The 27882-nt window shown below is 41.7% G+C and overlaps 1 protein-coding gene across 3 annotated transcripts in view; it reads left to right on the forward strand.

Annotated features, from left to right (window-relative positions):
* The window catches only part of LOC137326511 (SERTA domain-containing protein 2-like), a 40391-nt gene extending 13080 nt beyond the window's left edge, over positions 1 to 27311 (forward strand). The window contains exons 1-2 of one of the 3 annotated variants that reach the window (XM_067991658.1): positions 19037 to 19190; positions 25685 to 27311. In XM_067991658.1, coding sequence (XP_067847759.1) covers positions 25689 to 26531 — 843 coding nt within the window. In that variant the 5' untranslated portion in view covers positions 19037 to 19190; positions 25685 to 25688 and the 3' untranslated portion in view covers positions 26532 to 27311. Of the gene's footprint in view, positions 1 to 855; positions 1435 to 19036; positions 19191 to 25684 lie in introns of those variants that run through there. The other 2 variants (XR_010964208.1, XM_067991657.1) reach the window with 2 other exon arrangements.
* The last annotated feature ends 571 nt before the right edge of the window (positions 27312 to 27882 follow it).

Here is a 27882-nt window from a genome sequence, read left to right on the forward strand (position 1 = left end):
AAAGTTTTTTTGAAAGTTCGGGTTAGGAATTGATATGCATTTCGCATGTTTTCCGGGTCCAAAATGGGCACCACATAGTCGAATTCTGCAGTGAGACATTCTGCCATATTTGTTCAGGTACTCGATAGGCGTGGTGGATAGAAGATGTTCCTGTTCCTGCCGACTTCTTCCACCAATACCTCCAGCGCAAGGGGGGCTGCAGCTTCTCCTGTGCCGGCCATATTCCACAATCCTCAGTTATAGTTGCCTGCCGCCAAAATGCACCTCTCCTTTTAAGAGGAGTAGGCCGCCTTTAAATGTTCAACAATGCGTGATATTGACTCTGCGAGTAGCGCTGGCAGCCTACCTACTTTATTTAAATGAATCAGGGTGAGCAATTTGGAGCCTTAGTTGCATCCACATGAACAGGTTCTCGCTCTGAGCGCAGTGCTCATTCTATGCCTGAAAACGCGCTTAAACCAATTTCTACCTCTTAATCTGCTGTGGGTGTATTCTTTAGTTTCTCCTATACTCAAAGTGCAGTTGGCTTCAGATAAAAAAAACATACATGATCTGGACTTAGAATTCGAGTGTACTAAAACAGGGCTGTCCATGCTGTACCCCAGCAAGAGTTGGTGCCAGGGAAAACATACCTCAACAAGACTCAGTGACTTTAGGAGAGGAAGGAAAAAAACAATAATGTTCTTGAGAAGGAGGATTATTATATTGGAGAAGAGGAATTCCCCTATAATGCTGGCCTATCTACATATACATTGTCCCTTTAAGAGTTGTGTTGCTGACCTTTCTGTCATTTGATCCAAAGTGTTTGTCAGGAGCTGAAACTCGCTAATTCGGATTCTTCTTCCATTTGTGTAGATGGAGTAGGTCCATTTAAATTCCCAGTGGAAGGCCAGCCCCAGGAGTTCCCGCTTATCTCTGAACCACAGGGAGGTCAGCACCTCCTTGGTGAGGTTCCGGAACGGTCTGTTGATGTGCAAGCTATTGGGCAGGTCGGCCCACACCAGCCTCACCTGCTCGCCGATGTCCCATCATTGGCGTGCAGCTTGGCCACCGCGTTCCGACTTACTGCAGGCAAAGCTGGAGGCAGTCCAAGAAATGAAAGTGTGCAGGTGCGAAGTGTGAACGTGAAGTTGTTTTCTCCCGAGTTGCCATCAGCAGCGCTCGGGAGACGAATCTCCGATTTAGGGAGAGTCCCTACCAAATGGGGAGGGTTGGCAACAATAGATACAATGCTGTTTAATCACACCCCATTCACTCCCACCCTGATCCAGCCATATCTTCAGCAAATAAATCTTGATTTCACACATAAAACGTTAAGACTTTTGCAAATATTAAGTGTTAAATATAGTTAGCCCGCTGCCAACTTCACCTGCAGACAGCAATACACTTTAAGAATCTAAACATGTAAATTGTAAATTTTGTTTGCATTGCTAAAGGGGTAATTAAATGGTTGTGGTAGAAAGATTTCCAAGTTGGCTATTTTTATTTATATTTGAGGGTAAATTTATTTTTCTCTCTTTTCTCCATCCAATTTATTTGGTACTTTCTCGGGGCCTTGCACCAACTGTGGTGAGACCCAGCCTCTTCCAATTCTATCTCAGATGGCCATTGAGATTAATGAGAGTGGCCTGGGGTGACGGTCTTTTTCTCTTCCCTTCCCCACAGTATCATGCTGAGGTTGGAAACTGAAAAGCATAGGCCATCAAACCTGTAAACATCCTTCCATGAGAGCTTTACTAGATTTTTCTCAGTGTAATTTAATCTTCATCAGGCTCCACAACTGATTACAATAAAAGATGAACAAAATAGGAAATTTGATATAATGTTTAGATGAATAGTTTAAATTATATTAAGTTATTGTAAAGAGGCCTGCTGGAATTTTTTTCTGATTCTCTCTCTTCCTTTTTTGTTGTATGTGAAAGACATAGGTGAACAAACAGTTCCATAAATTAATAGACCCTTTTCCTTTCCTATTAATATTCACATGTTGAATGTCCAAAGCTACACAGTTTAACAGTGATTTTGTGCTGAATGTAGTAACATTATATTTTCAAAACATAGGCGAAATGTGCAGTGACATGACATTTATGCCACAACTGAACATTGAAATTGTCAACTTTAAAAAAAAATGTTTATTAGAAAATCTCAGTAATTTGTAATTTAGGCACTTATTATCATATGCTAAACTCTAATAATTAAAAGAACATTTAAGCAGGTGACTCCATTCATCATCAATATGCTGTATGAACATACGATTGCCATGAAAGGCGCCAAATCAATTTAAATCACCACTACAGGCTATGGGAGATCACCCTTCACTATATTGGTTGCATGGGTTGCAGATGGAACCAACTTTATCCACTTCAATTACATTAGATCACACTCTAGTGCTACTTGCAAATAGCTTTTAGTTCAGTATCTTGTGAATAGTACATGTTCTCTTTTCCACTTTTGGACAGTATTTTTTGGGCAACGATATTCTAACTCAGATTTCCGGTAAGGTTTTAAATCTAAACTGATCGGGTTTATTTATAGAAATATACCAGGACGACACTATTATAATTCAAGATAATTTGTTAAATGACACTTCAGTGCCTTTACCGGTCAGCTGATTATCCATTAGTTATCTCCAGCTTTCAATGTAACTTAAAGGGTCAAGTGTTTCCTAAAATATCAGTGAGACCCTGGAGTGCAACAATTTACTGTATAGAAGAGACCATGATTAATAAAATGTGCCAATCTGCTCCCATCAAAAATGTGTTCTAATATAAGAGCATAACAAAGCACCGAATCAAAAAAGGCCTTCAGACCCTTCAAGCCCACCCTGTCCAAAGACTGTGCACAATCTATGTAATTAGAAATTCAACCTGCCCATCTCCTATCCTGAGAGAAAGTCCAGCACAAGCACTCCCTGATTCTCAAAAGCAATTACACAAGAGTGCCGAATATGTGTTCATTTACATTATTTTACCCTGACCTCCTGCTCTCCACAGGAGATAAGCCTCCCACCCTTGCCCACCAGCGCAGGAACAATTGTAAAGCTAATGGATGTAAAATAGAGGACTTGGAGTGCATAGTTTTGTGATTTGTGCTCCTATTGTGAGCCAAGGTGTGGTGCAAACCAATTTTTTACCCTTTGGTTCTAAAGTGGAACCTATAGATCTTGCACCTTCTGACACTAATGTTGTTCAATATGTTTCTGTTATGCCAGCCACATTATACTGGCTACACATACAGGGTGTTCTGAATTCTTGTAATCTGTAGAGCAGCAATGTATAGTTATGTACATAATGTATGGTGCAGAACTGTGGTATTCCCAAGATTGTCAGATAACTGGAGCGTCCATTGTGTGTAGCCAATATAATCTGCCCAGCACACATTACATAGTAGGTCATTGCCTGTTGATTCAGTCAGATTTGCACATTAGGTAAGTGTAAGTGATGGCATTGATGCACAGCATGGCACATAAGTGGAGCTGACAAAATGCTACTTCACCTGGAATGAAATTCCTAAAATGTGTACAGAATTCCTTCCTCAAGAAGTATGCTTGTAGGCCTACAGGGTAGAGGCACTGCTCGATCTGTTTATAAATAATGAAATAGATCAGGTAGATGAGATAAATGTGGGTGAGCACCTTGGGAGTAGTAACCACAATATGATGAGGTTTAAGATCCAACTAGAAAGGGAAAAAATCAATGCAAAAACTTGAACACCCAATTGGATTAGGGTAGATTTTAGGAAGATGAGCAAGCTAACCGAGGTAAAGTGGAAGGAGAAATTGGTGTACAGGACCGTAGAGCAGCAGTGGAATGTCTTTAAAAGAAATTGCAAAGGTACAGAATAAGTATATTCCACACAAAAAGCAGGGAATTAGTTTTAGAATGCCATGGATAAATAGAGGTTAGAAATCAATTACAACTGAAGAAAGGCCTTACGGAGACTGTAAGAATAATAATGAAAAAGCTAAAGGAGACGATGAGAAAATAAGAGGCTAAGAGCAGGATAAGAAAAGCAAAGTGGCAGTATGAGGAAAAAATTTCAGAAAACATCAAAAGGAACAGTAGTTTACACATTTTAGTAGAAAGAGGGGGAGGAGGTGTATCCTGAAGTGGTTGAGAGTGAGATGAGTGATATTATGATGGATAAAAGGATTTTTTTTTAAAGTTAGTTAAGCTAAGGGAAGACAAAGCACCAGAGCCTGACTGGATACATGCTAGGATGCTGAGGGAGATAAAGGAGGAAATTGCATAGAAATTATATTTCAAAGATTATTTAAAAATATAATATTGCAAATGAAATGTGTGTTGGATTAAACACTTTGTTCTACAAATGTAATGGACATTAATTTATAAAAAGCTGCAAGAGTAAATGGTTTCTAATGATATGCAGAAAATGATCAAATTTTGGTCATGATACAAATTGAATTATGAATCAGCTCATACAACACTGGCATAAGGGATCTTCACGAAATGGTAAGTGCTATGGAACAGCATTACTTGCATCAACTAGGTGTCTTTCAGACAAGACGTGATTATTGATTAATTATAATTAAAGAATAAATGAAATGAAAGAGTAACTCCTTAAAAGTGATAAAGGAGCTGCACCAGGTGAAGGCACTATTTTAAATGATTATATGACAAAGCAGATGAAAAATAAGTCTTTAAAATTTTAATTCCGAGAAAATTGCTGCAATAGGTGAGTTCTCCGAGTGTGACCCTGTGTCACACAAAAGCAAATGTATTCATACCAGCATAAAGCACTGAACTGCTACGTGTGTGTGTGTGTGTGCTTTTTGTCTTTTTATCTCATTTTAGCTGATATTGTTCACTATTTCCTCTCCACTGGTACTGTCTTCCCCCCCCCCCTACCCCGTTCAAATCTGCTGTCATCACCTCCCTCCTCAAAAAACCCACCCTTGACCCCTCTGTCCTTGCAAACTACCGCCCCATCTCCCTTTCCTCTCCAAAGTCCTTGAACGTGTTGTCGCCTCCCAAATCCGTGCCCATCTTACCTGCAACTCCATGTTTGAATCCCTCCAATCAGGTTTCTACCCCTGCCACAGTATTGAAACGGCCCTTATCAAAGTCACAAATACCAACCTATGTGACTGACCGTGGTAAACTTTCCCTCCTCATCATTCTCGACCTGTTTTCAGCCTTTGACACGGTTGACCACACCATCCTCCTCCAATGCCTCTCCTCCGTCGTTCAGCTGGGTGGGACTGCACTTGCCTGAATCCATTCTTATCTATCAAGTCGGAGCCAGAGAATCACCCGCAATGTCTTCTCTTCCTGTTCTCGCACCGTTACCTCTGGAGTCCCCCAAGGATCTATCCTTGACCCCCTCCTATTTCTCATCTACATGCTGCCCCTCGGTGACATCATCTGAAAACACAACATCAGGTTCCACATGTATGCTGATGTCACCCAGCTCTACCTCACCAGCACTTCTCTTGACCTCTCCACTGTCCCTCTTTTGTCACACTGCTTGTCCGACATCCAGTACTGGATGAGCAAAAATTTCCTCCAACTAAATATTGGGAAGACCGAAACCATTGTCTTCGATCCTCGCCACAAACTCCATTCCCTAGTCACCGACTCCATCCGTCTCCCTGGCCACTATCTGAGGCTGAACCAGATCACTCACAACTTTGGCGTTCTATTTGACCCTGAGTTGAGCTTCTGACCCGAACGATTAGTCCTCAGCAAAGGCCTTAGCTCCATCCCCTTACGCCCCCACCTCAATGAACTTTGAGCTCGACATGATGCTGAGCTATTCTTCCGTCATCTTTGCCTCTGTGCCCACTTCTTTGGCCAAGAGTCTTCCCCCCCCCCCTCCCCCCCCCCCCCCCCCCCGCACAGGGTACCCTTTCTCCTGTCTTCAGAATTCTCGTTCCACCTGGACCCCTTCCTTTGGCCTCTTACCCTCTCTTGATCTTTTCATTGCGAACTGCTGGCGTGACATCATCTGTCTCAATTTCTCCACTCCCCTCACTCACTCTAACCTACCACCCTCTGAACTTGCAGCACTCCATTCTATCAGGTCCAACCCTGACATTGTCATTAAACCTGCTGACAAGAGCAGCGCTGTTGTTGTTTGGCGAACAGACCTCTACCTTGGGGAGGTTGAACACCAACTTTCTGACACCTCCTCCTACCTTCCCCTGGACCATGACCCCACCGCCGAACATCAAGCCATAGTTTCCTAGACTGTCACTGGCCTTATCTCCTCTGAAGATCTCTCTCCACCCACCCCCCCCCCCCCCCCCACCATGGCCTCCAACTTCATAGTCCCCCAAGAACGCCTGCTTCTACCTCCTTCCCAAGATCCACAAACAGGACTGCCCTGGGAGACCCATCGTTTCAGCCTGATCTTGCCCCACGGAAGTTATTTCCTCCTATCTCGACTCTATTTTATCTTCCCTTGTCCAGTTGCTTCTGATCAACCTCCGCGACTCTTCTGACGCCCTCCGACATTTTAACGGTTTCTCGTTCCCCGGCCCTAACCGCCTCCTTTTCACCATGGACGTCCAGTCCCTCTACACCTCCATCCTCCACTCAGTTCCAGTCCTACTCCGGTCCACTCCCTCACCTCTTTTTCCGGTACATTGATGACTGCATCGGTGACGTTTCCTGCTCTTGCCCCGAACTGGAAAATTTCATCAACTTTGCTTACAATTTCCACCCTTCCCTCGCCTTCACATGGTCCATCTCCGACTCTTCCCTTCCTTTCCTCGACTTCTCTATCTCCATTTCTGGGGATAGGCTGTAAGTTAATATCTATTATAAACCCACTGACTTCCACAGCTACCTTGATTACACTTCCTCCCACCCCGCTTCCTGAACGGACTCTATTCCCTTCTCCCACTTTCTCCATCTCCGTCGCATCTGTTCTGACGATACCACCTTCAGTAACAGTGCTTCCGATATGTCTTCCTTTTTCCTCAACCGGAGCTTCCCCCCACTATTGTTGACAGGGCCCTCAATCGTGTCCATCCTATTTCCTGCACTTTGGCCCTCACCCCTTCCCTTCCCCTCCCAGAACCATGATAGGGTCCCCCTTGTCCTCACCTTCCACCCCACCAGCCTCGACATTCAATGCATCATCCTCTGCCATTTTGCGACACCTCCAGAGCGAACCAACCACCAAACACATCTTCCCCTCCCCTCCCTTTTCAGCATTCCGAAGGGACCGCTCCCTCTGCGACACCCTGGTCTGCTCCTCCATCACCCCCAACACCCGCTCTCCTCCCCATGGCACCTTCCCCACAAGTGCAGGAGATGCAACACCTGCCCTGTCACCTCTTCCCTTCCCAAAGTCCAGGGCCCCAAACAACGGTTTACTTGAACATCTTTCACTTTAGCATACTGTATTCGCTGCTCACAATATTGTCTCCTCAACAATGGGGAGACCGAATGCAGATTGGGTGATCGATTCACTGAACACCTCCACTCAGTCTGCAAGCGTGTCCCTGACCTGCCGATCGCTTGTGATTTCAATTCCCCATCGCACTCCCACTCTGACCTCTCTGTCCTCGGTCTCTTACACTGTTCCAGTGAAGCTCAACGTAAGCTCAAGGAACAGCACCTCATCTTTCGTTTAGGCACCTTCCAGCCTTCTGAACTCAACACTGATTTCAGTAACTTCAGATCATAACCATTGCTCCCATTTTTTCGGTCAGCTAGTGCTGGTTACGGTTCTGCTGTTGCCATTTCCAGCTACTCCTGACATAGCTTTTGTTTCTTAACCTGTCCCATTACCATCTTCCTTGCTTTGCACCATCATCCCTTTTGTCATTTAATCACTCCTGCCCTCCACCTTATCAGAGACCTTTCCTTTTTTTCATTCCTCCCCTTCCCCCTCCCCCCCCCACCTTCCCAAGGCTCTGTACTTGCTTAAAAACTTTAACTCTTTAACATCTTCCAGTTCTGACAAAAGGTCTTCAACCTGAAACGTTAATTCAGTTTCTTTCTCCACGGATGCTGCCTGACTTGCTGAGCTTCTCCAACATTTTCTGTTTTTATTTCAGATTTCAACTATATTGTCCTCCCCAATCTTTGAGAATCAAGCTGTGCAAAAAGTGTTATTGCAAATGGTATATCCAGAAGGAGATATTAATATATTTGCCTAGTAGAGAGAAAGAAAGGGCACCATAAACAGTGTTATATCAGAGGTATTGGTAGGGCTGAGTCAGGCTATAGAATCATAGAAAGTTACGCACAGAAGGAGGCCATTCAGCCCATAGTGTCCATGCCGGCAGAAAAAGAGCTCTCCAGCTTAATCCCACTTTCCAGCACTTGGTTCGTAGCCCTGTAGGAAACGGCACTTCAAGTGCACATCCAAGTACTTTTTAAATGAGTTGACGGTTTCTGCCTCTACCACCCTTTCAGACAGTGAGTTCCAGACCCCCACCACTCTCTGGGTGAAAAAAATTCTCCTTAGCTCCTGTCTAATCCTTCTACCAATTACTTTAAATCTATGCCCGCTGGTCACTGACCCCTCTGCTAAGGGAAATAGGTCCTCCCAATCCACTCTATCCAGTCCTGTCATAATTTTATATACCTCAATTAAATCTCCCCTCAGCCTCCTCTGTTCCAAAGAAAACAACCCCAGCCTATCCAATCTTTCCTCATAGCTAAGATTCTGCAATCCTGGCACATTCTCATAAATCTCCTCTGTACCCTCTCTAATGCAATCACATCTTTCCTGTAATGTGGTGACCAGAACTGTACACAGTACTCAAGCTGTGGCCTAACCAATGTTTTATACAGTTCTAGCATAACCTCCCTGTTCTATTCTCTGCCTTGGCTAATAAAGGAAAGTATCCCGTATGCCTTTTTAACCACCTTACCTACCTGTCCTGCTACCTTCAGGGATCTGTGGGCATGCACTCCAAAGTCCCTTTGTTCCTCTACACCTCTCAGTATCCTCCCATTTATTGTGTACTCCCTTGCCTTGTTTGCCCTCCCGAAATGTATTACCGCACACTTCTCTGGATTGAATTCCATTTGCCACTTTTCGGCCCACCTGACCAGTCCATTGCTATCTTCCTGCAGTCTATAGCTTTCCTCCTCACTATCAACCACACGGCCAATTTTTGTATCATCTGCAAACTTCTTGATCAAGCCCCCCACATTCAAGTCCAAATCATTAATATATGCCACAAAAAGCAAGGGACCTAGTACTGAGCCTTATGGGACCCCACTGGAAACGGCCTTCCAGTCGCAAAAACACCCGCCAACCATTACCCTTTGCTTCCTGCCACTGAGCCAATTTTGGATCCAACTTGCCACTTTCCTTTGGATCCCATGGGCTTTTACTTTTTTGACCAGTCTGCAATGTGGGACCTTGTCAAAAGCCTTGCTAAAATCCATGTACACTACATCAAACGCATTACCCTCATCAATCCTCCTTGTTACCTGCTCAAAAAATTCAATCAAGTCAGTCAGACACGACTTTCCCTTAACAAATCCATGCTGACTGTCCTTGATTAACCCATGCCTTTCTAAAGGACAATTTATGCTGTCCCTCAGAATCGACTAATTAGACTGATTCCTGTGGTTGAGAGGTCTAGAATGAGGGGACGTGGATTAAATGTAAGAGATTCAGAACAGAGAGCAGGAGAAACTTATTTACCCAGAGGGTTGTGAGACTATGAAATGCGCTACGGGAATTGGTGATTGAAACAGAGACTATATCATCTTTTAAGATTAGGTTAGATAGTTGGTTGAAGGAAAAAGGGAATAAAGGGATATGGGAATAGGGCAGGCACTTGGGATTAGCACAAGTACACGTGGATGATTAATACCAACAAAGTCTAGTTTGTGTGTTTCTGTATTGTAATTCTATGTAATATGTAATCCAAGAAAATATTAGTGAAGTACTGCTTTTGAAAATGACTTTTAACATACTACCTCTTGGAATGAACAAAACATAAATAAAAATACAGTTTGTGAGTTCTACAAAGTGTGTGCTAGTTCAGTCATCACATTTAGTTTAAACTTTTCTTACAGCTACAGAAGAATTTGTAACTGGGTGACTAACATAGTGACACGTGCAGATGAGTCATAACAGGCAGCTGTTTCATTTACTGATATGGACAGCAATGTCTTTCCGCCTGTAACTCTCCTTTAATGGTAAAATAGTCCTAATGAGGAGGATGCCTGGTTATTGGTCTGGCCCCAGCTAAAGTGCAGCCCACTCAAATGCAGCTTTCTACGTGGCTATAGCCATCACCCATCACTCATTTATTTCCTATTGTTGACTTGCTTCTTTGTCAGGCTGCAGCCAATGAGAGGCTGGCTCATGTTCCTGCCCTATGTGTGTAATCCGTGGGAGTCTGACTGCCAAACGCTTACTGCTTGCCACTGCATCACTGAGTCACGCTTAACAATTTTTCATGCTAAGTGACTGAATTGTTCCAATAAAATGTTAATAAAAGTACTTTAATGTTATGCACAGTAGGAAGCTTTTATATTGTGTCTAATTTTAACTGAATTTTTTTTAGCTGGAGAAAATTAAGCCTTTAAAGTATGGCTTTCAAAGCCACCTACATTACGTTTTTTTAAAAAAAACAGCAGATGTGCTAAGATGTGTTAAAATCAGTGGGTGAAATACTGTGTGTAAGTAGTTCATACTCATCCTTCTGCCATAACATTGTGGATCATTTACGCTGGAGATTCTCACTATGCTGTCTGATGAGGTGTGGCTGTGTGTTTCTGGTGATTTGAGAGCTACACCAACAACAGGACAACCACTGATGTATCACCTATTTTTCTTCAAAATGGGATGGATTGTTATTGTTTTGGATTGGGAAATCATTTGGCTTTTGCAGGGTTGAATGTTATTTTTGATGTGTACCATGCAAAGCAACACAAATGAATCTGACTTTCATGCTGTGGATTTTGTGTGGTGTGTCTGTATAAATAGAGCTTCAAACTTGTAACAACTTTATAAGATTGTTGATGCTTTAAGTCCTTCCTGATGACTCAGTGAGTTTAACAGCAATAAATGATCTACGGAGCCTAAGAAGATCCTAGGTTCGATCGTAGGCCTCTGCTGAATTGCAGGGGTAGTGGTTGGAATGTTGGAATTGACTTCTGTGCTCAGAATTGAGAGAAAAAATATCCAGAGTTCCTGCTTCTGATCACTATCATATGACTCTTTCTGGAAGGTGTGTGTGGCGTGTATGTTTGTGCATGCGTGGGCTTAGTGGATGTTTGGTGAGGACAGGATCAGGCTTGGCTCTGATACCCCCATGATAAAATAGCCAGTTATAACTTACATTGAGACTCACATAATAATGGCCATAAGAGCAAAGGCCACCTGATGTACATGGAACTGTAGCCTTGCAAGGATCAGTGCTTTCTAGAGAGGGGGAAGGGGAGAAAGTTGGTGAGAAAAATATATATGTTGATATATGTGTATATGAATAGATTCTTGGGATGTCCCTGTGCTCCAACAGTACCTCTGGACAAAAATAATGTAGGATTGAAGAATTGAGATGCAGTCGGAAACCTATTTGAAGAATTGTTCTTCTAGAACTTTCTTCCACATGCTTTGATACTGAGCAAACTTAGATGTATTCGTTAATTGACCATTTACATGTGATAGAATTGTAACTGGGTACCAAAAGCAGCCAAGCTTATAAACACATCAATTGTCAATTAATGCACACTTGTGCACTTATTAATTCTAATTGGCCTGTATCATCCTTCATCAATCATATTTTGAAGAAATACATTTTCTGATGAGATGTAAACTTTATGTGACATATACAATAGTTAAATAAATTTTCAACAATGATGTATTTTTGAACAGCTGCAAAGCTTTTAGCACCATTGGTTTAAAGTCTGTTTTTACTATTTTGTGTCTGTCATAGCATATATACCGTGCATTGTCAGCTGCACACTAACATGTTCTAGTCAGTTTATTATGTAAAGGAGGAATAATAGATGATGTAGGAAAATATCTGCAGATTTAGCATTATTAGGAGTAAGTAGTTCATCGACCATGGCATTACACATGTGGAGTCAGTACCAAGTGTAGTCTTCAGGTAAAGTTTGGGAATAATTGCGCCAAAGCACATAGCAGTAATTCATACCTCATTTTAAATTTATACACTGTAAGTTGTTTCTTTCTAATGCATTCCATCCTTATTTTTGTAGAATAATTTGATTTTATATATTATTTATAGTTAAAGAGTTAAAACTTGCAGCAATTTGGGAAGCAGAGAAGTAAAGTTGGTTGGAACATAAGAGTTTCTCTGCAGTACAGGCTGAGGACGTGGGATGTGAATTATAGTGTCACCACTGGTGAGAGGGTGTAATTACAGTATGATAAGTTTACATGGGCAGTTTCCATTATAAATGGAAAAAGCTGATGCAAAGTTTGACAAAAATATGACAACAGGAAGTAAGGTTCTCTAGACTGGAAGTGTACTCAGACATAAGATTTTTCATATAGTACTTGTCAATCTCCTGTATTGTGAGTCAAAACCGAGTGCAGTATTCAGGTCAAGCAGGTTCAGGGAGAGGAGCGGTTAGCTGTACCCAGATAGGGGACAGGAGGGGTGGGGAAGGGAAGGGAAGGGAAGGGTAGAGAGGAAGATAAGGTGCAGGAGATGATGGAGGAAGGTTGATGGGAATGGGCAAGGAGTTGGGGGGTGGTAGATGGGATGACAGAGAGGGGTGAGGGACAGGGGGAGAAAGAGGGAGTGGAAATGTTTGGATGGTTAGTGGTGGGGAGAATACTTTCCCAGAGTCCATTTTGATGCTCTGTGGAAGGAGGACAGTGGATCAGGAATGACATCCCTACTCCGTTGGATGCGGGGAGTGGGGGGATGGTGGGAATATGTAGGCCAGAGTCTGTTTCCCTTAAGTAGCATAGGATTAGAGCCCAAAATGGGGGAGAGGAGAGGGTCTGGCAGAATTCTTACTTGGTGGGAGGGGTATTGTGGGAGCCGAGTTGCTGCTCAGTGGAAGCAGGAGTGGGGAGCGTGGGCCCAAATGCTGCACAGTGCGGGGGGAACAAAAAGACTCTTAATGAGAAAGGGAATGAAGAGGAGGAACATTCCTATATTGGGGGGATGGAGATTGCAAGGGGCGAAGTGCTCCTAAGTGGAGTAGGGGGTGTTGCTTGGATCCTTATCAGGGAGGAGGGAGTGGGCCACAGATCTTTCCAGTGACTGTTGAGGGTGATATTATAGGCTGGGTGACGGTGTGGTATTAGTTGAGTGAGCAGACACTGCGGCTTGGAGATTAAATGCCGTGCAGAAAGGAGATCCATCAGGGTGAGGGGGTGAATTGTAAGAGAGCTGTTGGGATGCTAACAGTCAGAATAGATTTTTAATTTAGTTTTATACTTCGATACTTTACTCCTCTACCAACATGGCTGCTGGCTAAGGCCATGTAGGCTGGAAAGGTTAAAGCTGCTTCACAGTGATGCTCAGTGGCCAGAACACACAATTGTCTGCAGATTCAACCAGTTTTTTGGTGTTAACTCTTAATATGCTATGTAGCTGCTGCTGTTTCAGCAGCTAATATTATGTGGCATGTAATATTGAAAATCCCTACTACAGTGCCTCCTACAGGCATAACAGGTACTACAACTAAGTTGCCATTTTAGTATTCCTACATTACAACAGTGATTACACTTCAAAAGTACTTAATTGGTTGTAAAGTGCTTTGGGACATCCTGAGGGTCGTGAAAGGCACTATATAAACACAAGTTCTTTCTATCTTTATTGGATTTTTCCACAGATGGAACCTGACATAGATGTTTTCAATGCATTATGTAATGGAATGTTACTACCCACTTTGCAATTTTAATGTATAAAATAGATAATGTACCCCTTAAACTGCTGAAATGCTCAGTAATTTTCACATAATTTATTCTGTACTAATTATCTTTCACAACAAACCCTTTTGAAGAGCATTGGTGGTGCATTAATGTTGTAGCTGAGACTGGTAATTGCAGTAAGGGTTCTAGTAAGGCAGTCAGGCTCCAACTGGCTGTCTGTTTGCACAGAGGCCCCATCCCAGGTTGCTCAGGACGTCTAATAGAACCCCTCCTCCATTTCTGGCTATTTTTGAAATTAGGTTTGACCTAGCACTGAAGTTGTACCCCATCCAGTGTCGGACTCAGGCTGTGAGACATTACCTCGTCTAGCGGGTCTTCTGCTCCTCCCCATTGTCTGGTTGGGCCCAGATTCCAGAGTTGTACTGCAACTTTAACATTGCTGCAAAGTAGAAACCTATTCAGAGTAATGCTAAAGTTATAGTATAAATACATTGAGTTTCAAAGAATGGTTTTAGTGTAACTGAATGTTGTAAAAATGAATTATCCCACTGGTAATTTCAGGCCCAAATATCAAATCTATATAGTGACAAAAATGGGAGTATTTTTATTCATGGTTTATAGGTCTTCTCTATGTACTGTGTTTTTAAATTACATAACAGTTTGTTTTTTGAAAGAGGTACAATCTTAAAATGGCTTCAGCTATTGCATGCTAGGAAATTAGCAATATTTCTCTGGCCCTGATTGAAGCATATCAGAAAATGAGGAAAACAAGAGAAGAAGCAGTCGATTAGTTAGGCAGCACAACACACACCCATTGATAGGAAGGGAAGGCACTGCAGCGAACACTAGGTTCAGGGAGACTTACTTAGACATGGATGAATAAAGAATTTGGCACATGGCCTTTTGTGCAAGGAGTCAGCAGAGAGCTGGCCAGAGGGTCTTTGTTCAAGGGCTGCAGTTACTGTTGCAGAAATTCATACAGCAGAGAAGATGGTGGGAGGAATGTGGTGCTTGTAATATGCTACAGTATTTCAGGAGAAAGTTTCATTAATTAATGTTTGGTGAATATAGCAGCTCACAGGAGGTCTGCTGGTGGGGCCGCCTTATCCTCATCCAGCTCTTAAGGTTCTGCCCACCCTTCATCTCCTCCAGATTCATGGCTCGGTCAACAGCCAGGTTGTGCATCATGCAGCGGATGACAATGATTCTGGCTGATAAAGCAGGATGCCTCCAGAATTGTTGAGGCATTGGAAGTGCTGTTTGATCAGACCTATCCTTTATGCTATGATAAATCCGGTGCAGGCATGGGCATCTTCATACTTGTTCTGGGTGGGAGTTTGAGAATGGTAAAGGGGTGAAACTCTCACTGCAGCCCTGAGAGTCATTCATTGCTGTACAGGGGTGACACTAGGGATGCTAGGCACTTCAACTATAACAATGTGATACACAGTGCGGGTGATTGCTAGACCAGACAAGGGTCTAGGATCTAATCAGGAAGACAAAGTCTGATTGCGAGACATGAGACTACCTGGTGTGATATTACCCCTGATGCAAGGAATATGGCACTATTTACAAACCCAGTCTCAATGAACAAGCAGCTCACTAAGGCTTGTGATATAGCTTCTCTATTGTTGTAAAAGCTCAACTGGTCCACTAATGTCCTTCAGGAAAGGGAGCATGCCCTTTCTGGCCTATATGTGACTCCAGTCTCACATTATATGGTTGACCCTTGATGCCTTCTGAAGTGGCCTAGCAACCTGCTTGGTTGTCTACATACATTGGAGCCATGGGAAAGGGGGATATAATTATGGCATATGTGCAAAAACTAGGGCTGTATTCAGTGGAGTAGCAAAGGTTGAGGGGAATGTAATAGAAGTGTTCAAAATTATGAAAGGGATTAAGATGGTAAATAGTAAATTAGTACTTCAGAGCATAAATTAGAATTAATATAGAAACATAAAGAGGGAGCTTAGAATTTTTCCACATAAAAATTATTAAAATATGAACTACAGCATTACCGGAAGTGACTTTTGAAGCTGAGTCATTCGTTATATTTAAGAGAGAATTTGATAAACTCTTGAAGAAAACTATTAAAGGGCATGGAGAAAGAACAGGGAAATGGAAGTAGACAACTGCGACGTGGGGCTAGCAAAGCCTGCTGGGCAAACTGACGGTCACTTTTGCTGAAATTTTTATGATTCTATACCAAGAAGCCCCAAAGTTCAATTCTTGGTCTGTGGCGAATTTGCTTATCTCAGTTTGTGTGCCAATAATGGGACGACATTTGGTTTCATTGTCCTTGAATGGAGGGAGAGAGAGAGAGAGAGAGGAATGAGGGATTGGAAAAGACCAGGATGCCAGCTCCTCATTGTTGTTCAGTGACTTCCGCTGGAAAAGTGCACCTGTGTGAGCTTTTGGTGAAGACAAAATGGTTGAATAGCTTGCTGACACTCAATATCTAGGCTCACACCAGAAGAATGTCAGAGGTACTAGTGGTTGCCTGGTGTCCATAGATTTGTGCACCAGAATGAGTAGTGATAGAAACCTGGAGGGGAAGAAGGACTATCCTATGAGTAGGTTAACTGTGGAATGAAGAACTTGAGGTTTGGTTTTAGGTCTTGTTCTCTAAACCTCCCTCAATTAGATTATAATCTTGAGAGTCCTTCTCGGTATCCATTACAATCCATTACAATTCTATATGTAATACAGTGTATGTTTTAATTAAGTTATAAATCTGTTTCATGCTGTACAATATTTCTGTTCTTGCTCTTTTTCTGTCGACTCCTCTCCTGAGACAACATCTGTTGCTGGAGTACAATTCTGCAGAACTGTCAATGTTGTTGAATTATTCAATTGTGAAGGCTATTGCAGTGGAATCTGAGCCAGTCCTCACCAGGCATTCATACACCTGCACATCCAGCAAGGGTCGCTGGATAGCAATTAGGAGGAAGGAGCATTGCCTTTTTTCTAACTCTTCCAACTCCAGGGATACTGAAGCCAACTATCTCCATTGTGGTATCTCCATTGCCACCCTAGCGCAGATTGGCTAACTCAGCAGAGAGCTGGGGCATGATTTTAGATTGGAGCCATGAACCCAGCGTGTGGCTAGATATTCGTATGGGTGTGTCGCAATCTGCGATCGCAACTCAAATGAAGGCAAGTATTTGTGCTTCTGGAGTCCTAATGCGCCAAGCAGCCAGATTCATAGACTGGCTGCTTGTTGGGAGGGAAAGGAGAGGGGGTGGGAGGGAGAAGAGAACGTGGGCTGTGGAAGAAATCGGAGTGGGGTGGAGGTGGGGAGATGTAGACGACATCAGGTGCACCTTGGAGAAGATCGGGGTGGGGGGGGTCAGCTAATCATGCCAGGTGAGCTTGTTGGGCCTGGATGAAGCACGCCTGCTCCTCCTGGCCCACAAGTTGTGCAATAAAGGCACTCACCTCATGTAATCCGGCTGTGCTCGTCTGCTTTCACCTGATGTGAATCAGAAGCAATGGGGAAACCAAAACAGGTACAGTAAAATTCGTTTGACATTTCTAATGCACAAAAAATTAAGTGCCTCAACTATCACAATGAAGTACATTGCCCCTTTAAATATCGGCCTGCTAGCATTAAGTGGGATTTCTGGGATTCCAATTCTGTTGCGCGCGAGCATCCAAATGCGCCTGGGTTAAACCTGGAAGTGGGCGCATTGGAGCCTGGATGCAGTCTCGCTCCAAATACAAACTATTCTTACTGCCCACCCATCCACAACCCACCCGTTCTTGGGGTGTAAAATTACCCCCCCGGAATCAAACCTAGACCCTTTCTGATTTGTATGATTTCAGTGCTGTCCAATGTGTTGTATTCACGCTCTAAGAGGGCACTTGTGTAGTAGCTCTTCATATAAGTGGAACTCTCATTATTTATACAAAGCAGACACATTTTTAGTAAATATATGTTACTATTTCCTTGGTTAAGAACTTATAGCAAAATATATTATCCTTATGTATTCTACAAGTCTACACATTACCCATATATAAAAAAATAATTAAAATGTATTATCAAGAGAATTATTTAAAATTGGATAGTTAGTTTCTTAATGTATATTTGACAGGGAGGGAATTTTTCAACTTTTCCGCCAAGGAGGTAACTTGGAAATCAATGGAACGAAAGTAGGTCAGGTTTTACAATGGCTGGCGATCCGCTCCACCAGGTTACCACCCCGGGCAGTGAAGTTGAAAGTTCCCCACACTAATTGCATTAAAATGTTTTCAGCTGTGTGAATTTAATCATAGTTCCTTTTAAGATAAATTTATGGAATTGAAAAGATTCCATTATCTGTTCAAAAATCTTCCACGTGGCCAACAAAAATATGGACTTGTTTCTAGTTGAGTGCATGTGTCTTTTAAATGTATTTAGAAGGATAGTTTCATCAGAATGTCTCTATACAGTTATAAAGAATTGTGTTAACACCCCTTTGTTCTGTCCATTTCTCTGAGTATTGTTTTAAAAATATATTTTTGTATAAGCTCCATGTGTTGATGTGTTCAGTGAGGGTACTGGCTTGGAAGGGTTACTGAGCCTGACTGAGAGTAATTTTCCAACTAATATACATAGTTGATGTTGAATCATTCCTGTTTCTGACTCTATGCATATTGATTCAGCTCACATGTTTGGTTTGAATAGCTCCTTCAAGCTAGTACCCCAATAAATGCAAAAAGTATTGACGACTGTTTAATGAAACAAGATATATTACTGAAATAGACAGCAAAAAACAAAAGAATGTTTACCTTAATTCTTTGTAATTCTACGATTTTTTTGATATATGTAGGATTCTATGTGAGACTCTGTCTTTAAAGGCCTTTATGCTTGCTACTAAAATTGAAACAGTCTAAACTGGAGCCAGTTGTGAAATAAGTTTTTAAATGTTCTGTAGCTTTGTCGCAGGCTCTTTTATTTCAGTAATGTTTTTACAGTATCCAAGTAGATTGTGGTATATAATGCTTCAACAAACTGCTGTTAGCGGACAGGGTAGAGACACAGTCAGCATTTCTGGAATAGCACAGTTGGGGCCCTGTGTGCTTGTTGGGCAGTTTTCTCAGTGTTCACCAAGCTGGAGATGGACACTACTGCAAGCCACACAGCTCCACCCACTTTTTCAAGCCCCACTCCTTTCCACGGCAGCTTAGTGCTCTGCGTCATTGTGCTTGTGCAGTTGCTGTTTGTCAGCTGTCTGAAAAAAGCAAGACAGCTGCATGGCAGTTTGTGCAAGTGAGAATTCTAGCTTGCATACAAAAACTGGTCTAAAAACCAACCGAGGGCTAATTAGTTTTCATTCGAAATGTTCAAAATGTACTCTCACACTAACTCCAGAGATTTGGAAATAAAAATTGCAGCACTTTGGAACAAGGTAAGCTTTGTTGTGTAGCATTTACACTAAATATCACAAAATATCTGTTTCTTTGTTACATTGTTACTTTATTTGCAATAACAGTATGAGGAGACCTAAAAAGAGACAGTAATGTAAGCGAGGGTTAGTTAAAATTCTGTTTTGGCTTTAAAAAGGTTCAGTCAGACAGACCTCTTTGTTTACTGTACACCCTATGTATGTGAAGGCATACAGTAATCTGAGGATGAATTGTCCTGTCTTGATGTTACAAACGGATTGATAAATACTAGAAGCAGGGGTAGCGCTTTTGTAGGAAGCAGCAGTATTGATTTAAACACTATGATTTTAGTAAATGTACATAAAGGCAAAAAAAGAGTAACCTCTAAGTATCAGTGATAAACAAGGATCAAGTAGTTTAAATTATCTAACAAGTGTTTGCCCTGATTTCTACATAGGCCAAATTATTTGTACAGTTATTATTCTGTGAAGTTAGGAGTTACTGAATTTTATTTTATGACTAATTTGGAAAATACATAGAAATGGTGTGAAAGCATTCTGAGGCAGTGTTCAGAAAGTCTATTATCCACTCTTGTTTCAGTGCTTTGTTGAAGTTCTAACATTTGTAACACATAATTAAATGGGTTTTTGAGATTCCACCTAAATTGTTCAGCAAAATGTGTTTTTTTTTCCAAGATGATTTACTTGCATTTATCAAATACATGAGCTTTGAAACTGTAGTAAACAATGTAGCTTCAATATTGAAGTGGTGAAAATGTGTACAATTAAATAAACCTAGAGCGATTTGAAAACCTCTCATCTTGCTGTCTGGGCTCACTTTTACCAGGTTTCTAATACAGTAATTGTGTTGCTATTGTATATTAATGGGTCTGCGGTCAACTTTTTGTGATTTGACGGGGGGGATGATTAGCACAGGGGATTTGCTGAGAACCTAAATATGTATTTCCTCCAAAAGATGCATCCTTTTTAAGACTACTTTATTTATTGGTCTGAAACTGAATTAAATCATGCAAAGGAGATACACTGTTAGTCCCGTCGTTCACCTAGGTTCCAGATGCCCTCTTGCTCTCGCTGCGCTGATATCAGCTCGCACCCCCAGCAACTTTGTGGGAAAAAATTTTAAAACCTAAATGTGCATGATCAAGTCTAACTGACGGGACATGCTGTGAGATGTCCTGCTCCAGCAAAATCTGACCCTATAACTCTGTAGAAGTCATTTTTCTGTTTTAAATCTACAGATCTGCCAGATAATATATGAATTAAATAAAAAAGGTTAGAAGTTTTGTTTTTCTGTTACAGAAGAGATGCTTATAAACCTTGCATTAAAAATCTTCAGCAAAAAGTGAATCCTTCCTAATCTTAAAAAGTAGTGTATGGTTCCAACATTGCAAGAAGAATCACATGCTGAACAGTTTTAAAATATGCTGAAATGACTACTATAGGGTGGGGGAAGGATACAAATTTCCCCTCTGCTATAGCAATTGGTTGACAAATCAACAAAAAAAAATCAGCCTTAAAACTCCAGGATCTTGTTTCAGTCTTAAAATAACTGGAAAAATCTTAAATTGCATATGTGGTATCTTATAGTATCTTAATTTGAAAGCTTATGTTTAAAATGCTATATTAACTAGATGACCAGACTAATGGCTGACTATCAATATATATTAAAATACACATGATCCTACCTTGTTGAACTAGCATTGCAGCCATTAGTTTCATTACATTGCTCCCATTTTGCTCCTTTAATTGCTGCCTCAGCTACTTGCTGCTTGTCTAGGTCAGAGCACTTTGTTCTTTAGAGAGCCACCTGAACTGCTGTGGTCTCTTTCCTGATTTAAGAATTGTAGATAAAAGGTATAATCCAAGGCTCCCATGCAGTTCTTGCATAGGACAAACCTTCATTACAAACATTTTAATTAATTAAATGGGAACTATGTTATATAGTGACTTCACGCAATTATCCTCGATATTTATTGGGAGGGATAAAGAAAACAAATTCAGCATTGAAACATTTGTTTGGTACTAATTCATTTTAAGCAACCTCGCATGTAGTAACCATTATTCTGTAATGCTGAGGCTCTATGGTCTACACAGAAAATGGAAGAAATCCAGAATGTGGCCTGTACTCAGGTTTAAAAAATAAAGAGTGATTCAATTTCCGTGCCTCATAGCCTTAGTAGTACATCTGCTGCCACATAATTTCAAAAACTAAACAGCACTGGATTCAGTTTTTCAGCGCTTTCCATCAAGCATTGCCCCATAAACATTGTGTACTGGCAGCCTTGGAATGATAAGATAGCTCGTTTATATTCAGTTAATCGGCATTAGGCTTTTTTGTTTTAGATTAATTTATACACACACTATCCATTGCTGTTTAACAACATAAAAATATACACCACTGTCAGAACCTATGGGTGATATAGTGGCTTTGGAAAAGGTCCAGAGGGGAGCTACGAGAATGATTCCTAGCTTAAAGAATTTTAGCTACTCAGATAGGATTAAGGAGCTGGGTCTATTTACTTTAGAGCAAAGTAGACTTACAGGCAACCTGATCGAGCTCTGTAAAATAATGAAAGGGCTAAATAGTATATTTGTAATCTTTGCTGGTACTAAAATGGGTGAGCCACTGACAAACTCAAACGCAGCTCATACTCTCTTATGTTGTCTGTAATGATGAATTTATTTCTAATAAGTAAGGGCTAGATAGACTATTCGAGTTTAACAGATTGGAGAGAACCAGGGAACATGAGTTTAAACTATGCAAGAGTCGGAATAAATTGGATGTTAGGCGGTTCTTTTTCCACAGAGTAGTGAGCCTCTGCAATGCGTTGCCAGTTGGTACAGTGTCTAGTCATGATGCTCCAGCCATCATGAATGTGGGGCAGGCTTGAAGGACTATTTGGTCTTTTCCTGTCCATCAATTTCGTATGTCCGTATGTTTGTAATCTTTGCTGGTACTAAAACGGGTGAACCACTGTCAAACTGAAATGCAGCTCGTACTCTCTTATTTTGTCTGTAATGATGAATTTATTTCAAAAAGGCAAGTGCCAAATTATTGTTTCTGAATCATAATACTGTCACTGCACAACGGTGAATTCTTGTAATGTGCTAATGGCAAAAGGTTTAAAAAAATAAATTGTAGTGAGGTAAAATTGTACAAGTCAAAACTGGTTCCTAGTGTAGTCTGGTAATTATAACGAAAGGATACTACATGTATCAGCAGGAATGTAACTGGATGTTACATTAAGCCAGACTGCTGGCACTCTTTGGATTGAAATCTTTCCTACAGCCACCAAAGAGGCTCAATGAAGGGTCGGCAAAAGAGTACGGGGAATCAATTAAAATACGTCAGAAAATAGTTCAACTTTCATGATATCACTGGGAAAGACTAGAGCAGAGGTTTTCAAACTGGAGTCTTTGGCTCTTAAAGGATCTGCAAGGTTATCACATTTCTGTTGTGTGATCACATTTCTGTATTTTCTGACTTACTAGCATGTTATTTTTGTTGTTGTTTACTAATGAGAGCACTCATTTCTTTTTGAGAAGCTGCCAGTCGTTCGAAAGTCACGACAGGGGGTCCCTAGGAATGATTTCCCTATACAGAAAACCATTGAACTACAGGGATCTGAATCTGGCATAGGAAAATTATAAATAATCAGGCTGAATCCAAAAAACGGGCAGTCAGTTTTGAGTTTACACTCCCAGTGCAGAGCTTCACGCAATGGGAGCGCATATCTATTAATGTCAATGGACAGAAAATTGTGTGGGCTGCAAATGTGCACTGACCATTGTACCTGAATGTCTAATATTCCTGTTCCTGTTATGTGAAGCTCCATGCTGGAAGCACAAACCTGGAAAATTACGCTTAGGGCTTGGGTAACAGAGGAAGTTTTTTCTTGTTGTGTTATTGGGGTTGTGTTGAATACCGGGACTGTAACATAGTAGTGCATGGACACTAGAACCAGGAAGGAATATGTACACCATTCCATTGTGTGTACTGGTAGAAGTAATCCTGGTTACATTTTGAATTGTATTGCAACAAAGATCCTTGTTTCTTGGCCTATAAGGAAAAAGCTGGAAATGGTATCTCTTTGCCCCTCCCCCGCCGCCCCCACACTTAGGGCCCGATATTAGGAGGGAGGCAGGTTGCCAGTGGTGGGTCGACTGGGCGCGTGGGTAACCGCCCAGTAAAATCGGTGGGTTCCACACAAGATCGTAAGTAAATTGAAGCCACTTACCTTGGCTTCCGGGTTTCGAGCTGGAAAGCTGCGCAGCGGGCGGACTGCGCACCCGCATCACAGGCTGTCAGCTAGAGGAGCCCTATTTAAAGGGGCAGTCCTCCACTGACTCATGCTGCAGAAAATAGGCAAAATTACAGCATGGAGCAGCCCAGGTATTATTGGATGGGGTGAGGTGGAGGAAGAGGACAGAGATCTTCTCCCCAGCAGATGGGAGGAAGTGGCCTTCCTCTGCCACCACGAAGGCCTGGCTCGAGGTGGCAGAGGAGGTCACCAGCACCACCAACATATCACGCACCTGCATACAGTGCAGGAGGCGCTTCAATGACCTAAGTAGGTCAGCCAAAGTGAGTACACTAACCCATTCCCCTACACTCCGTCTGCCACATCACTGTCCCCATCCCACATCTCCTTCTGCATTGCCAACACTACTCTATCACATCACTCCTCACACCCACTGAAAGCTCATCCTCATCTTACCTGTACTTACTCACCTCGCCAATACTCATCCCGCCAGTACCACTCAACCCAATCCTCATACAATCTCGTGGCTCTATCTCATACTCACCCTCTGATGCATCTCTTTCACAGTCAGCCTCACTCAACCTGCCACTACCTGTGCTGCAGCCACAGGACATGCATCACATATGTGCAGGAGGAAGCGTAAGGCAAACGTGTCGTGAGCATGAAGGGGATGCACAAGGGTGTTTGAGGGTTTGTCATGGTTTTTACTCATATTTGATTTCTGATCAACTCGCATTACATATTGTATTGTCACCACTACTGCCACGTCTTGGCCATTCTTGACTGGCTTGTGCAATAATGCCCTTTCATGAGATTCTCCATGAACACCCTTGATGCCACCCATTGGGTCACCCTACAGTGGGTGTATGTGTAGTTGCACGACTACTTTGTGCAGGTGCCTGTTGCACAGCACTGCGTTGTGTAGCTCCATGTGGTGGAGGTGGACGGCATGCCTGGCGAGGCTGATGATGTTGGTCGTCCTCAAATGGAGTGATGAATGCAGCAATGGACCCTCCTTCCCCACCCCCCCCCCCCCACCATCCTGACGGTGTGAGTGTGAGGGGGTCCACAAAGTAGGTAAATGTGTTTGGACAGCAGAGTTTAGGGTATGATTTAATAATTTGGAGTGTGGAGACAATGGTGTGGCAGGCAAAACTTTGTCTGAGGTGACAGAGTGCCCTGCTGCAATGAATGAGGGTTTACCCCGCACCTGTTAAATGGACCTTTGCAGCTGCCACTGGCTGCTGGCTGCACCACATCTGTTTAAACAGGGAGTGTTTCCCCCAGCATGGGAAACACGCTCTGGGTCGTCCAAAATCTGAATCCTCCTAAAATCTCCAACTAATGAGGTCTGTAAACGAACTCAAGTACCCAGATAATGATCTTAAGTGGGATCCCGCCGGCTTTAATTGCCGGTGGGAGTGCCGCATTTGGGGGCTGCGCGCGCACCAATTTGCGTCATTGGGGAACCCGGAAGTGGGCGGGTTGGGGTTGGAGCTGGGCTCCGGACCTGCTCCGGGAATCCCCAATTTTAGGAGCCCCCTGCCACGAACGTACCCGCTCGGCCATCCGAAAATTGACCCCTTAGTAACAGTTCACTCACAATTTAAATTCTCTACTGTCCACTAGGGACTGACAAGTAATTGATTCACTAAAGATAGTTCTATTTATTTTAAGATCCAAAGAAACACAAATGGACATTTATTTTTGTGGGATTTGAACGAACTTCAGGCAGTTCTCAGATGGTGAAATACTGGAAGATATTTGTATTCAGCTAAACCTGCTGTCCTTTGTTGCATTCTCTACCAGTTAGCCATTTAACCTGCAAATCATCTGGCTTTTTTAAAAATAACAACATTTCTGCAAAATACTCTGTTTAGCTCATGACTGAATTGAAACCCACTTATACAATGGGGGTAATTTTAACCTATCTTGACAGGCAGGAAACCCATTGGATCGGGAGGAATACCAGTTTTACACCCGTCCATTGTTACTCTCCATCGACCAAAGCCAACATTGCACTTGATCTCATCAGTTTCCTCATGGACGGGATAAGTTAAAATTGTCCCCAGTGTCTTTAAACACCTACTATGTTAATTAAAATACTTGTTTTCAGTTAATTATTGAGTTTAGTTTTTCAATGGAATAAACTGAACATTTATTTAAAGGTCACATTTAACTAAAATATGGTGACAGAACAGATATTCAATTTTTCCCCTTTTTCTCTTCCCCCAGATTCATGTTGGCTAAAGGACTGAAGCGCAAGCTTAGCGATTACGAAGAAAGCATGGCTGGCGTACCTGGTGCCTTTGATTCTAATCCAGGGCTACCCTACACTTTGCAGAGACAGTTAGTACTCAATATGTGCCTCATCAAATTGCAGGGTTGTAGAATGCTGGTGGAACCAAACTTGCATCGTTCCGTTCTCATAGCCAATACTGTACGGCAGATCCAGGATGAAATGAGGCAAGAGAGCAGTCACCAAGGACCTAACATATGCAATGGAACGAATCCAATTCCAGACACATACACAGCATCTCAAGCAGGTATTGAATTAACTGGAACTCCTTCATCTGTTCTAAATAACTCTTTAGATTTGAATGGTTCTTCAGATTTTTCAGAGAGTCAGATTGAGAATTCTTTAGTGGTGGTTTCAGATGATGACATGTCTTCTGCCATTTCATCAATCCTCAAAGACTTGGATTTCATGGAGGACATCAGTCCATCTCCTTGTTCAGCATCTGCAGGCGAGGATGACATAAATACAGATATGTCTTTTGAACACAGACAACAAGAAACTAGGCCTGCTGAAACTGTGTTTGGCTCTTTTGAAATCACAAATTCAACGAGTTACTTATCAGACCTTGCTTTTGATGACATATTTGAAGACATTGACACATCCATGTATGACTCAGATCTTTGCTTGCTTCCGTTGACATCTGCTAGATCGCCACCAGCTATTGCAGATGATGTTCCAAAAGCCTTTCAGTTATGCAACTCTACATCAGTGAATGCCATTCAGATCTGCAGAGTAGATTTGAGTGACTTGGACCACATCATGGAGATTCTTGTAGGATCCTAATGCATCACTGGGGTGCTTCAGAGTTTTGGGTGCTTGTCTTCCTAATTATTTGGAGCAGCTTTATCTGTACCAATAATTATGGCAATAGCCACTGTAATAGTAAGCTGCAATTCAATCTTTCTAATCTTGGAAGAGTTTAAACAGTATAATTTTCAACTGTTTTAAACTCTTCAAAAAGTTGTATACAAAAGACTACAGCAAACACCCAGACCATTGGCATGTGGATCATGGCAGGTGAACTGTTTGCTAGTAAGGACAACTTCTGGCTTGCAATCCAGAAATGTGACCATAACCACTTAGGTTATTTTTTATGGGATAAATTTTTTAAAATAAAATTATTGTTTTGCCGCAACACACTGAACATTAACTTAATCGACTAAACCTTTAATAGGGACTAAACAGTGTTTTGTGTTTCTGTACATCTTTTGATAGTTACAGTTTTTCAGTATCTAAATCTGAAGTGTGGGAGGAACTAATTTTCCAAAGGACATTTTGATGAGCAGGTTTATTCTATCGACTGAAGCACATTGTGTGTTTTATTTTCTTGCAGAATGTTTTTACATGGTATTCTTGTACCAACAAAGGCACCTTTATCAAAAGGTTACAAGAATGTTTTATATGACATTTAAACTATTTATTTTTTTAGAATTTTATACTCTAAATCTCTGTGTTTGTTGTTTGTCATGTTTGGTCTTTAGTTCCAGTCTGACAGGCTTTGCTGTTGGATTTGGCTTACACTACCTCTCCCAAGATCTAACAATAAAGCTTTGATTCTTTAAATATGTGCTGTACATGAGCAGATGCAGCTTCTGGTTTTTTTATTTTTTAAATGTTGATGGGGGAGGGGAATGTAATTTATCCAGCACAATGTAACTTTATTTCTTCTTAAATGTGAAGCTGTTGAAATAGATTTAAACATTTGTGATCTAGACTGGTTTTATTCCAATTCAGTTTTTAACTCTCATCAACTACCTGAAAACATTATAACCCAACATTATGACTTGCTTGATTTTGGGGGTTTTATTTTGAACTGAGCAATTATGTTAGACAAAATTATGCACATTCAAGAACTACATACTCTAGCAGCTGTGCCAGAGAATTTCTTGTTTAATTATATAGTACCGTAACTGTAGATACTCTAATATCTGACCTGTAAACAAAAATATTGCCTTTTTATTTCTGTACATTTCCTATAATGAGATTAACAACCTAAAACCATTCTATTGATGAAAGACTCCACTAGAGAATGCATACGGTGGTGAGAATGGGGAAATCCACATTAAAACTGAACCAGTATATTATTTGGTTTGGGAGCCCTAAAAGGGATAAGACAAGTGTAATTTCTTGGGTG

This window comes from Heptranchias perlo, chromosome 10 (genome assembly GCF_035084215.1).
Source record: "Heptranchias perlo isolate sHepPer1 chromosome 10, sHepPer1.hap1, whole genome shotgun sequence".
Taxonomy (NCBI): Eukaryota; Metazoa; Chordata; class Chondrichthyes; order Hexanchiformes; family Hexanchidae; genus Heptranchias; species Heptranchias perlo.